The 13,556-nt window shown below is 52.4% G+C and overlaps 1 protein-coding gene and 1 non-coding gene across 2 annotated transcripts; one reads left to right on the top strand and one right to left on the bottom strand.

Moving 5' to 3' along the window:
* The first annotated feature begins 335 nt into the window (after positions 1 to 335).
* Pom121l2 (POM121 transmembrane nucleoporin like 2) lies at positions 336 to 5,417 on the top strand. The gene has a single exon (XM_078020658.1). The coding sequence runs from the start codon at positions 1,069 to 1,071 to the stop codon at positions 4,051 to 4,053; it is 2,985 nt and encodes a 994-aa protein (XP_077876784.1). The 5' UTR covers positions 336 to 1,068; the 3' UTR covers positions 4,054 to 5,417.
* A 7,139-nt stretch (positions 5,418 to 12,556) lies between these two features.
* Positions 12,557 to 12,638, bottom strand: Trnas-gcu (transfer RNA serine (anticodon GCU)). The gene has a single exon. It is a non-coding gene; the product is annotated as a tRNA-Ser (tRNA).
* Between the last annotated feature and the right edge of the window lie 918 nt (positions 12,639 to 13,556).

Here is a 13,556-nt window from a genome sequence, read left to right as displayed (position 1 = left end):
GCAGTAAACCAGAGGGAGCCTCTGGTGCTCCACAGGCTCCTTGGCGTTTAACAGCATCAGTGGTTTAAATTCTAGCGGTGGCACTATGAGTGTGGCTGTAACTCTCGAGTGTTTTAGTTTGCATTTCTCTAATGACATATTTGAGCATCTTTTCATACACTACTTTCCATCTATGTCTTTGTTGGTAGGTCGTTCAGATGTTTTGCTCATTTTTAAACTTATTATAGGCTTTAACAAGCTGTGTATATTTTTATACCAGTCCTTTATCAGATATGTTTCTTGCAATCATTTCCCTGGTCTGTGGCTATTCCTTTCATTGTTTCGCAGAACAGACAAGATCCCGACGTGGCCCATTGCGGTAGGGCCAAGGCAGGAGGCCTGCGCTGTGCCGGCGGAGGGCGTTGGGTCTGCAGACCGGCCGCTTGCCTGGCGCACCTCGCGAGCCTGGCGGCCTCACACAGGGCAGCCGCTAACGGGTAGGCGACCCAGATTCCGCCACCAGGAGGCGCTGACGGAGCCCCGAGGTGGCTGCGACTGGGCGAGTTCTTTCCGCCAGCGCCTGGCACCTGCTGGCGACCGCTAAAGGAGGGGCGCGCGGACGCTGATGTGCAAATTCGACTGCTCGGGTGCCACCCGGGCAGGTCTGCAGTCGTGTTCCCGCGTTAATTGCGGGACTCGGAGAGCGCTCCCAGCTGGGACCCTGGGAACTGCAGGCGACAGACCCGCGCCGACCCGGAGTCGACCCTCCAGGCGCCGCAGTCAGGTCCCACAAGTCGGCGCAGCTCCAGCTCCGCCTGCTCGGTGGGCCGGGCCCCGCGGTCCCCGGCCCGCGCCAGGCGTAGGTGCGGACATCCACGCAGCTTCCAGCGCCGCGGAACAGCGCGTCCCTCGTTCCCGCCATGCGCCCCGCGGGGGGCGCCGAGCTCCGAGCCGCTCGCGCTTCCCTCGTGCCCAGGTCCCAACCGTCACCCGGACCTTGGACGCTCGGACTCGGGCCGATTCCGCGGCCGTCGCGAACATGGCCGGCTGAAGCTGTCCTCCAGGCCGTCGACCGCGCCCACCGCTCCCATGGGCAGCTTCCTGGGCAGGCCGGGTCCCTCGGCGTCCCCGGCCCGGGCGCGCGCGGATTCGCCAGAGAGGCCTCGGATCCGCGGGCCGGCTCCGCCGCTCTGCCACGTCCAGCGGGTCCAGTACATCCATCGCGCCCATCCCGCCCCACGGCGCAGGCCCTCGAAGAGGCCGCCGAACTGGGACCCTGCCCATCCGGCGAGGGTGGTCAACGAGGCGTGGAGGCGCTTTCCCATGAACAGGTTCCAGAATTCCGTCGTGGGGCCGCTGCCCTCAGATTGGTGGGAGAGCTACCTCAAGCGGACCATTTGGTCGCTGCGGCACCCGCGGGCGGTGTGGAGCCCCGTGACGGTCAAGATCGCTTCTCCCGAGCAGAGGGCGCCCCCCTCCGTGGCCTCGGCAGGCGTGATTGCCTCCGCGGGGCCCTCGGAGGAGCCGCCAGACCCGTGCGCCAAGGAGACGGTGCTGAGGGCGCTCCGGCAGTGCCGGCGAGGGGGCGCCAGGGTGCGGGAGCCGCCGCTCCCCGAGAGCTCCGACCCCGAGCGGACTCGCGAGAGCCGGCCCTCCGCCTTCAAGCCGCTGGCGAAACACCGGGCCGGCGCCGGTTTCGTGCCCAGGCCTGGGCCTCTGAAAGGGAGCGGCCACTCGTGGAGCTCCGGTCACAGCTTGAAGAGGCTCGGTTGCTCCTCCGAGAGCTCCTCTGCTGGAAGACGCTCAGCAGGCCCCCTGTGCGCCAAAAGAAACGCCATAAGCAGTTCTTACAGTTCTTCCAGAGATTCCGCAGAGCCGTGGAAGAGAAGTTTTTCCAGCACATCAATCCAGACACCAGAGTGGCCCGTGAAAAGGAAGGAGAGAGGTCCCCAGTCTCTGCCTCCAGTCCCAGCCGTGTCAGACACTGGAGCCCCTGGAGCCCCTGACGGTTGTGGGCAGCGCATTCTGAAGGTGCCGATGCTGCCATCTCACCCCGGGAACCTGCTGTCTACCAGCCCAGCTCCCCAGGTCCTCGTCACTGTCCCACGTGTGAGCTCTGCCTCTGGGGAGGCCCTGACCTCGGGGAAGGAAACTGAGCGGCCATGGAGTGACCAAACCAGAGAGAACACAGGCCAGGCCTGGGCTGGCCAGCCTCCCCTGCCTCTCACTGGGCCTCCTTCAGGCACAGCAGCTGCCACCGGCACAATTCCTCAGCTGGAAATCTTGAAGACGCAGAAGTCTCCAGGTCCACTGGCCTCCCCCGGGTCTACTGGAGAGGCAACCAGTGTGGTGCAGTGCTCTCAGAAGACACCTAACCTGCCGACCCCAGCTGAACACTCGCACTCAGAGCCCCCGGCAGAGACCTCTTCAGAGGCAAAGCCCACAGCTACTCTCATCCAGCTGAGCCCAGCCTCTCCCACACCACCAGCCACTGACACCGCTGGGCTTCCTTCAACCCCCCAGGCTGACAGGTCTGCCACGCCCCCGGGTCCTCCTGTGGTTACCCCTGCCGCACCCACCCTGCAAAGCTCAAGATTTGGGGTGATGAGCACCTCCACTCCCCGCCCTTCCCCCACCCCTCCTGCTGTAGCTTCGGTTTGCCCCATTTTAAGACCTACTCTGGGGCCCCTGCACAGTACTGAGATGGCAGGCTCCTTAAATCCCAGAATCCCAGTCACACCTGTAGCACCTGCAAGCTCTTCATTCCCCCCCACTCCAGGTGTCTTCCCACCCACCTTCCAGCCCGTCTTTGGTAGCACAGGACCACTTAAAACTATGCCAGTGCAGGCTCCTTCCCCCGGCAAGCAGCCCTCCCCTCCATGTGCTCCTGCTTCCTCTCCTCTGCCCCATGGCCTGGCCGGGGCCACCCCTGTGGTCAGCACATCCAGAGACCCAGCCTTCAAGCCACCTTTGGATCTTGGCATCACAGGAGACACTTCCTCTGTCCTCACCTCCTGTAGCACTTTCATGCTTGGGGCAGCCCAGACCTTCAGGGCGAGTTTGCCCCCAGGCCCGGGCTTCATTTTTTCGCCACACCAGCACCCGGTCATCCCCACTGTACAGACAGTCACTGTCTTCAGCCACGTCTTCCCTAGTGTGATCCAGATACTCCCATGCAGGGGCACCGATGGTCTTCGGGATGTGTCAGCCCCCGCCCTGTTACCTGCCAGCCAGGCTGCATTGTCACCCGGCGTCTCCAACCTGACCCCAGCACTCACAGTTCCCATGGGGTCAAGCTCGAGGCCACCCGTCCCAGTATTCCCAGGAGTCACTCCCCAGCCTGCACCTGGGGCCACTGGTGGGCAGATGCAAGGCTTCCCCCCGCCAGTGCTTGCCCCACTCTTGGGTAACTCATTACTTTTTGGGAACTCAGCAGTGGCATCCCCAACTCCAGTGCCAACTTCAGCTCAGACAGCCTTTGGGGGTGTGATGCCTGCAGCCCCCACCCTCCACACGCCTGCCGGCATGCAGCCAGGCCTGGGCAGCACCCGTGATGGCCTCCCCTCGGGTCCAGGCAGTCCAGCTGGCTCTGGAGTTGCCACCCACAGCCATGTGCGTGGGGCTCGAGGCTCGGTGTTTGGCAGCACAGCACCTCGGCCTTTTGCCTTTGGGGGACTGGTGACCCCTATGGACTGTGGGGAGCCTGGGGTCCTCATCACTGTCCCAAGTGTGAGCTCTGCCTCTGGGACTTCCAATGCTGATGCAGGGCTCAGTGGGATCACCAGCCCTGTGACGCCCTTTGGAGAAGGCTGGAGCCTTCCCCGCCAAAACACACCTTTGTTCTTGGGAAAGGCCAGCTTCTCTGCAAAAAAGATGATGTCTTTTGCTCACAGCACCCCTATTCCTGGGCCAGTTAAGGTAGGCAGCCGTCTTGGCCTTGGGCTGTCCCCTCCACATTTTCAGGACTCTGCTTTTAAATCATCAGCTCCTACCTTTTCCATTGGTACAAAATCAAAAACCCCAAGGAATCGGGAGCAAGGGCATTCCCGAAGGCATCATGCCCACAAGAAATAGTTCACTTTCCTCTTACCTGTACCCTGGTTTAGACCTCAGTGTTTCCATGAAGAGCTTTGGTCTCTGCAAATTCACTAAGTCAGACATACCCCAGATCTAGAGTAAGCTTTGTATGCTCACCCCGGGGTCCTAAATATACCTAAATATACCTGGAAGAAGGTAGAGGACCAGGCACCATCCAGTGGTGACAGCAGATGACAGAACTAGACCCCCCCCCCGGGATTAGACAGAGCTTTACCCCTTTCCCCCCAACACTCCCTGCCCTGCTCCTCTGTGTCAGTTGTGAGTTCCGTCAGAGCTGCCTCCTGCTGCGTCCCAGGAACAGCCAGGGCAGTAAGGCTGCAGCTGCAGACTAGGTGCTCCTGCTTTTGGGGAGGAGGAAGAGACTCTCCCTCAATCTGAGCCTTTTATTTGGCTCTGATAAATGGCTCCCCTCTTTGGCCCCTTAGGGATGCAGATTTCTCATTTCTTGCTGTTCTGTTCCTCAGTGGGTTCTTGGAGAAGTTTTCGGTGTAATTTGACCTTGAATCCAGCTTCTCCGTGAGGATCAGTGGTTGACCCTCAGGGAACTCTGTGTGCTGCTGCTGTTGTGCTACTTCCCCAACAAGCTGCCAGTCTTTTCCTGAGAGGCGATAGTCCAGCCCCATCCTCCTCCTGCCAATTGAATCTACAAAGTGAAGACTGTTGTGTGAGACCCCAGAGGTTACTCCTCACTCCAAGAAAAGGAGGCCTTTGGCCAGTGGCCTTCCAGGTTTGGACTCAGCAGGAGCGCCTTCCTGGATGCAGGTCTCCACTTGCCACCTTCTCCCCGGCACCCTCCCGTGCATACACATGAGACCTGCTCTCTTGTCCAACGCTGGTGTCTGCTGTGTGCTTCCGACTGCGTGTGGGGCAGGGCGGCTCCTAGGAGTGGTGCCACTGGTGGGGTCTGGCTAAGGGATGGGCAGGCACACTTCTTCATGCTACAAGAGCTGGTTCCTGAACGTACAACAGCGCGTGACTCTAAGGGACAGCCTCTCGGGAAATCAGAGGGCCAGGAGGGAGGAACACTGGCCATTCCTCCAGCACCAGCCAGAAATGCACAAGCAGGGAACAGAGCTTTTGTCTTTTTATTCCTGCCTCATCTCCTCCCTGTTCAGGGCCTGTGCGGGGAGGGCAGGTGGAACAGAAAGCCCTGGGGCCTGAGAACAGAGTGAGAAGGGCGAAAGGGCAGGTGCCCGAGGCCACCCCAGGGCAGCGCCTGTGGGAGGGGGTGGGTGAGCACTTACCATCCTGAGAAGAGGCTAAAATGGCTTCCTGAGTACATGGGCCACCCATCTCCTGCTGATGGGGACTCTGACGGAGGTCTAATTGGAAGAACAATATTAAGTTAGATGACAAAATAAAATTGTTGAAATAAGTCTGTGATACAGGAATTTCTGTCCATCCGATTTGGATATGGATATGGAGGCAGAGTGAGGTCTGGACACCTACCTGACTCGGCCCAGTGAAGGCCAGTTTGGGGATTTAAACGCTGATGACTGGAGTGTACTCATTCCTCCAGAGCAGATTGCGGGAGTTAGAATTCTAAGCCAGGCCGGTCTGCTATGAACACCCACTTCCGCAGTCACTGCCCACCCAAACTTGCAACCTTACAGAGGGCCAGGGAGAACACATGGACGCTGCCCATGCTGTGTACCTGTGATTCGACGTGTCCTCGGCCCCATTTGCACTGACCTTTGGGAGCAACAGACGGCTCCTATGTCGGAGGGTTACACCTTAGTGTGGGATCCTTGTGTAAGCCATAAGCCCGTGATCCTGAAAATAACAAGGAGTGCCCAGGGCAAGGGGAAGGACCCTCTCAGCTAAGACTTGAGTTGTGTCTCACCAAGGGGACAAGGTGAGGAAGGCAGGACGAATTGGGACAACTTCTGGAAGCTGGCTGTAGCAGGGATGAGCAGGAGCAGGTCACAGCGAGCTGATAAACTGTGTGTGGAATCGATGTGTCCTGAGTCACCAGCATGGAAGGCCTGCAGGCCTGGAGGACACAGCAGTAACAGTGTGAGTTCCGCCGGTGGCCAGCATGGCAGTGAGCCCAGCCAGCATGGCAGTGAGCCCGGTAGTCAGCGCTGGCACGCGGAGGAGCAGGAAGAGAACAGACTAAGGAGCAGGACTTGGGGAATCCTTGAGGATCTGACCTGGGTTTCTCCTGGGACTTAGAACATGGCTGTTTCTGTCCCAGTTCTGCTGCTCTGTGCCTTGCAGCCAGCCCTGTGGGCAGTGCAGAGGACACTTCAATTAGCTCTGTGTTTTTCCAGCTGTTTACTTGCCCTTCTCTCTTCCAACCCCTGGGCTGTTCTGGGTGCCTTTGCTGATCACAGGGACTTAACAGTTAAAAGCAGCACTGTCTTTTCCTGGGTGTGCCTCCCAAGACCTGAAGACCCAGGGGTGGCAGGAAAGGATCGGGACAGAACTTTTAGGAACGTGTGAGTTTGGGGGCAAGGGACTTTGGAAAGTCAGAGTCACCTGCAGTGCAGGGAGGAGAGATGGAGTCCAGTAGTGAGGAGGTGGAGACCCCAGGAGTGTGGAAATTGGGGCTGAAGGGGCCCAAGGCAGTCTGGGAATCCTGGCAGTCAGTGCAGTAGGAAACAGGCGGATCCAGGTATCTTCAGGGAGCGGGGAAGGTTTGTCATGCAACATGGAACCCTGAAAGGACAGGTTTGGTTTCATGCAGATCATAAACCCAACCCCTGGGGAATTTTAATTTCCTTAACTTCTAAAAATAGAAATTGAATTGAAATCTTGAAAATGAAGTATTTCTTGTTAAATGAGGTGTTAGGCCATTTGACCTTCAGGAAAAGGTGTCTGTTTGGAGGGTGGATCTGGATGGGGGTGAGTCTCTTCTGCAGCTGACCCTGAAGCCCTGTGCCCACCTGTTATCTTCCCACTGGAGGAGATACTGAGGTGCTGGGTGTCGGGAAATGACCCGGAAAGAGTCACATAAAAGGCTGTGCCTCTTACCACTTCCACTGACAAACCCCTGAAGGAAAGAGGGGGTGTTCGCCCTGTTTGCACACGGACAGGTGAGCCCGACGTGTCTGCTCCTGTCAGCTCCCACGTTGTCCTGGCAACCTGTTCATGAGAGTGTCTGTGTTTCCCAGGAGAAAGACACTTCCCCCGTTGTCCTGTTTCCTCTTCTGCCCTTGCCAGACTACACTTACCCTCCACATTTCTGCCAACAATCATTCGGAGCAATCTAGGCTTTTTTGCCTAGATTGGCTGGGGCTTCTAGTATGCTGAAGAGCCCTGGGGAGAGGGAGTCCTTGGTCCTGATATCGGGAGGAAGACTTCCATATTTTTACAGCTGACTGTGATGAATGGTAAGTCTGACTGTGGGTTTTCCATAAATGTCCTTATTCAGGTTGAGAAAGTTCCTTTCTATCCCTAGCATTCTAAGTGGTTTATTTTTTATTTATGAAAGAGTGCTTGATTTTATAAAATGCTTTTCTGTGTCAATTTTCTGGGTTTTTCTTCTTTCTGTTAATGTGATTGGCTAAATTTTTCACGTTGAAGCACCTATATTCCTGAGTTAAATTTCGCTTGTCATGATAGATGATTTTTTTTTGGTTCATTAATAGTTTCCTGTGGGTTTTTGCATCTTATATACATAAGGCATGTTTGTCTGAATCATTTCTAGCTTTGATTCCAGGGTACTACGATTCTCAGAAATGAGCCAGAGGCTGTTCCCTTCATGTCTACTCTTCAGAGGACTGTTTGTTTGTTTGTTTGTTTGTTTTAGTACTGGGGGTTGAACCCAGGGGTGCTTTGCCATTTAGCTATAGCCCCATCCCTTTTTATTTTTAGACAGGGTCTTGCTAAATTACAGAGGCTGGTCTTAAACTTCCATTTTCCTGCCTCAGCCTCCTGAGTGGTTGGGATTACAGGTATGCACCACTACACCCTAAGTACTGGTCTTAAATCTTCTTTTGAAATTTGGTAGGATTCACTGGTGAAGCCCTCTGGTCCTGGAATCTGTCAGGAGGCCTTGGCTCACTGATTCCATCTTTTTACTTGCTACAGATTTCTTCTGATTTTCTCTTTCTTGAGTCAGTTTCAGTAATTTGTGTGTTTCTAGAAATCAGTCCAGTTTATCTAGGTTATCTAATTTGTTGGCATACAGTTTGTTCAATATTATTTTACATTCCATTTTCTTTAGTAAGCTTAATAGTGATGTTCCAACTCTTATTTCTGAATCTTGTTATTTTCTTCTTTTTCTCCTTAATTGATCTAGTAAAGTCAAAGAACAAATTTTTGGTTTTCTTATGCATTTGCTTTTCCATTCTCTGTTTTACTTAGCTCAAACTTTTCTGTTTCCTTCCTTCTGCTGAGTTGGAGTTTAGTTTGCTCCTCTCCAGGCTGGAACCTTTCTTCTTATCATTTGGATTTGAAGAAATAAGGACTCCCTTTTCCCACACTTGAATCTCCCTGGTGAATCCTGGACTGCTCTTCTCCGTGTAAGAGTTTCTGATCAATTTGTGTCACCTTTTAAGAATGCAGCTGGTAAATACAATTCAAAAAGCACCCTCCAGTCCAGATTGTCACAAACAGCAAGGTAACCGTTGGCCCCTGCAGGTCACACCCCAGCCTTAGCACTCGGTGTGCTTCAGAAGTCTAGGTCAAGCCCGGATTGGGTGTAAAGGAGCTTCTGCTCAAGAGGAATAGTCTAACGGAGTCGGACGTGTCCGGCAGGTGTCCCGTCTGGTTTTAAAGCAGCCTAGACGGCACAGTAAGAAACACAAGTGCGTTCGTGGTAGGCAGGAAGCAGGTCCCCACCAAGGACCTCCCTTTAGGGCTCGTTTCGCTACCTTCTTAAGGGAAGCATCTTACCTTGGCGAGGCTCCCCACTCCCAGGGTCAGGGCTAGGGACACCTCGGCGAGGAGCCGGAGGCTGTGGAGTGGACACTCCTCAGTGCCGTCTCCTCGCCCCAGCTCGCCCCAGTGGACACACGACCCGACTCGGTAGGTCCGCGCGACCCGCTTCCGCGCAGCAGCCCTGGCCGGGCGCCGGGCTGCGCCTCCACCCGCCGCTGGCCCTGTCCCCGCTGCCCACGCGACGTCGAGGTCGGGGCGCGCGCGCGGCAGGCAGGGCAGTGGCGCTTTTGCTCGCCACGACGCCCTTGACTTTAGTGACTGGGAAGCTGGTTCTTGGTAGTTGAGTAGGGGTCCATCGTGAACCGGCCGCAGTGTGGGGGTGAGGAGGCACAGCTGGGGTGGCGTGAGCTCCCGCGCGGCGGGGCACCGACGGGGGTCCCGCTAGGACACCGGCGGGAGAAGCTGGTGCCTCCACACTCGCCCTCTGCCAGACGGGTCGCCCCTGCCCTCTGGGGAAGAAGTAAAGGTTGTTTCCCCACCTTTTCTTGCAGTGCCGGCCCTTGTCACTCATGTCAAAAGAAAGGCCGACGGCTCCCTTCGCACTGCGGAGCAGCAGACGGACTCACCGCCGATCTGCAGCGGATCCCGCGAAGAGAATGCGCGCTGATCCTCAGTCGGTCGTAGTTTTGTGTTTTCTTCACATTCAAAAGAAAAACACTTTTTACTTGTGCACAACAACGTCTGTGTGACATTTTTACTTGGTAAACGCCTCACTGCCACTCCTTTATTCGAGTCTGTGCATTTGTGAAACTTGGATCAGATCAATGGGACTGCCTGGTAAGCCTGTCGCCTCAGCACTCCTGGGTGCTGTTTTTATCTCCACGTAGGTGCACTACGTCGCTGTGGACTTTATGGGGGAAAACGGAGGCAAAAATTAAATATGAAGTGGTAGAAGACGGGAAGCGTTGACCTTTTTAAAGTTTATTTGTCTGGATTCCAAGGGGAGACATAAAATGAGAGAAGAAAGGAAGTTGTAGTCAGATTTTTGTGAAACAAAATTTTAAGAAAAAATTAGAGCGCTCTGCAGTGAGTCCTTAACAGTCAGAAGATATGAATTCTTCTAAACAACACGAACCCAGAATTTATAGGAAACCATACACACACACACACACACACACACACACACAGAGAGAGAGAACTGAAATGGAAAGATGGAAATAAAGCCATGAGGGGAAGGTGCTTTTCCCTTTCCTTGGCAGCTTTGAAGACGCTCTTATCTGGAGGTATCCCAGACCGACAGCCGGTCAGTGGCCCCCTCAAGCACTGTGACTAGATGTGAATGTCCAGCTGTGGAGACTGGTCGCACACCTGCAGTGCCCAGTGGAGGACCTGGAGCAGAATGAACCAGGAAGAAAAGCTGTCTGTCAACCATATGCAGCAACATCCAGGGGACTGTTTCAAGGGGGGAAGCAAAGTACAACAGAGCACATGTGGATCTCACCTTGCTGTGTACAAGAAGGAGTGAAGCAGAAGATACGCATACCCAGGACTCGTCAGAAAGAAACAAAGCCAGTCACCAAAAGGGCCGTGTATGGGGAGATCAGGGAGCAAGAGATGGCTCTGATTGTATCTATCTTTGTATGGGAAGGACAGGAACAAACCAACAAAACAACAACAACAACAAAACCCTGAAACTAGAGGCAAAGCAAAATAATTGGACTTCACTGGATTTCAAGGGAATAATAAATATCATACTGGAGGACAAAAAGAGCCAAATCAATCTGTATTATTTTTTAACACAGAGTCTGGACCAGGGTGAAAATTACAAAGAAATCTTGAACTCTTTCAGTTGTTGTTTTCTCCCTGTTGTCATGCAGGTGAAACGATTTTGAAGGTACTTTAGGTGTTTCAGTGTACCATATGACAGTGAGCATGTTGATATCACTTGGTGTGTTCTCATTGTGGAGAAGGACACACCAAGGGGAGGGAGAAAGGACTTCTTGGGCATGAGAAGACCTGAAGCTGATATTGTGTGTCGTGATTATCAAAATATGCATGTGTGTATACACTTGTCTGTACACACCTGTGTGCGTGTGGTATGTGTGTCTGTACATACATGGATTTCCTAGAATTTTTTTTGCTAAAGGGTCCTAAAAGCAAGACATCTCAGAAGCAGTAAACTAGCTGGGCCCTGGATATGGTTGCTCACTCAAAGTTTCCCTCTGGGGAACAAAGAGGGGCTTGTTATGCCACAAATTCAGAGCACCTAAAGATCACAGGGGCACAATGTGCCTGGGACATAGTCACAGACTGAGGGGCTCTGGCCAACCAACTCTGGAATTATTTGAGTAATTAAAGACAACAATGAATTGCAGATGGCTGAAAAATAGGATTTCAAAAGCTCACACTAATAATAAATACACACATAGATGGAGGTTGGTAGAGGGCTCTTGCTTATAAGCGAATGCTGAAGAAGTCCAGACTGCTAAATGTGACGGGAATGCTGGGTTGAAGAACCATGGGTTTGAAACCATCGTAGTAAATATGGTTCAGGTAGGACTTACAGATGCCAAATCTGAAGGGAAATTTTCAAGGGAGCAAGCTGTTTGCATTGCCTTAGTCACAATGGAAAAAGTATCAGCCTGACTGCAAAACCAGAATCAACCCAGTACCGAAGGGTGATGGACACAGAAGTCTCCAGTCTCCAGACAGTGTTCCAGGGACGCCTGCTGCGTACATGGTGTACTGCGTAGATGAGTCCAACAGGAGAAAATCCCAAACCCCAAATGAGCAGTGCACAAGGGACTAGCAGTCCAACGCCTTAACCACTCAGCCACCTCCTGTCGTCTGTAGATTCTTCTTTCAGGCCTGCATTTTGATCCCAGTGCTCTGCATATCGTTGCCTGAAAGACTCTTCATAAAAGTTCTTTTCTCCCTCCTCCCCAGGGCTTCTCATATTTCAATTTTGATTTTATTCTATTTTTTAAATGTGTCCTTCAAAAATGTCAGGGTCATAAAATACTCATTGGTATTTATGTGGACAGGTTAAAGGGCACTAAAAGGCTGTGGAGGTTACCTGGTCCTAACTCAATCCTGCACTAAAGTGGGGGTGCTGTAAAGCACATTACAGATCAACTGATAGAAGTGGAATACAGGCAAAAATTTTTAAAACTACCACACACACCATATTAACAGTGGTTGCATAAGAGTGTCTTTGCTTTCAGAAAATTCCCTCTTAAACATTTGAAGAGCAAAGGGCCACAATACTTAGAACTTACACTTAAATGTTCTGGAAAATGGGGTTGGGGGAGTAGCTAGTGGTAGAGCACTTGCAGAGCTGTCTGCAGACTGAGTTCCATCCCCAGCATCAAAATCAAACCAATTCAAGCCAAAAAAGCACATGGTGGTCCCACATTGCTTGTTTTTACACATTTTCCATGTTTATGAACACTCCAGTGGTCATCAAGACTTTGAGTGATACCTGATCCCTATGGTTCCCTCTATTGGTCTCCAAGGCCAACTAATATTTTGAGTCACATTTGGACTGGAGATCTCAAAGGACTTGGCTGGGACAGTAAGAAGGGTACAAATCTCGATTTGCTCCTGCCCAACTCAGAGGCATACTGGAACAGAAGAAAACTGCAGCCAGGCCCGACGAGGGTGGGACTCGAACCCACGCGTGCAGAGCACAATGGATTAGCAGTCCATCGCCTTAACCACTCGGCCACCTCGTCCTGCTGGCCCTCTCTGTCTGTGGACTCTCTTTTCAGGCCTGCACTTTGATCCCAGTGCTCTGAAAGACTGCTCCAACAGGTTCTTTCCTCCCTCCTCCCCAGGGCTTCTCACATTTCAATGATGCCACCCTGGTGCCCAACTGTCATCGTTTCTCGATGCCCACAGTTGCTCTCCAGCGACAGCGAGCATCTTTTCGTTGTCTGCAAGATCCACGTTCTCCTTCTACCTCTGCCTGCAATGTGCTGAAATCCCCCTGCGCATCCCGCCGGTTGAGTTCCTCAGATCTTACCAGACCTGGCAGCCTTCTTACTGAGCTGTATACAGTTGAAAAATTTTGCAAGAATCCTTTCCCTCTTGGAAACGTATTTCCATTCTATATCTGCCACAGAATTTTATCCCAATATTATGTATTTTTACACGTCAAAGACCTTATCTGCCACACTGCTTCTATGAATAGAAATCTGATTTTTACTTATTTCCAGTGACCAAAAATCTCAGTTTTAAGCATTTTTCTCATGCCTTGAATTACTTTTACGTGTAATGTTAGCACACAGTAAAGGACACACAGAAAACATTTTAATAAATATTATATATGAAAAGTAGAATTGCGTAGGAAATGCATCTTTTAATGAAAGATGAAAATATTTCCCCCAACAATTCGTGTGTCTGGATGGAAATTTAATGCTGGAGTGAGATTTCAGTGGGAATTAACAGCAAAATAACCGATTTATGGTTCGGAGCTTGCAGAATATATTCTTATTAGTAAGGTAGAACCTCCAATGTTTTTAAGAGGATGCTTTTTACACATTTAACTACAAGTCATTTTAATTAAAATATATAACTTTAATTAATAAAGACTAGGCATAAACAAAAGTGATAGCAGATTTGCGACTACATACAGATTATAAAATAAGGAT

Source organism: Ictidomys tridecemlineatus, chromosome 8, assembly GCF_052094955.1.
Source record: "Ictidomys tridecemlineatus isolate mIctTri1 chromosome 8, mIctTri1.hap1, whole genome shotgun sequence".
Classification (NCBI taxonomy): domain Eukaryota; kingdom Metazoa; phylum Chordata; class Mammalia; order Rodentia; family Sciuridae; genus Ictidomys; species Ictidomys tridecemlineatus.
This window is presented reverse-complemented; position numbering and strand designations above follow the sequence as displayed.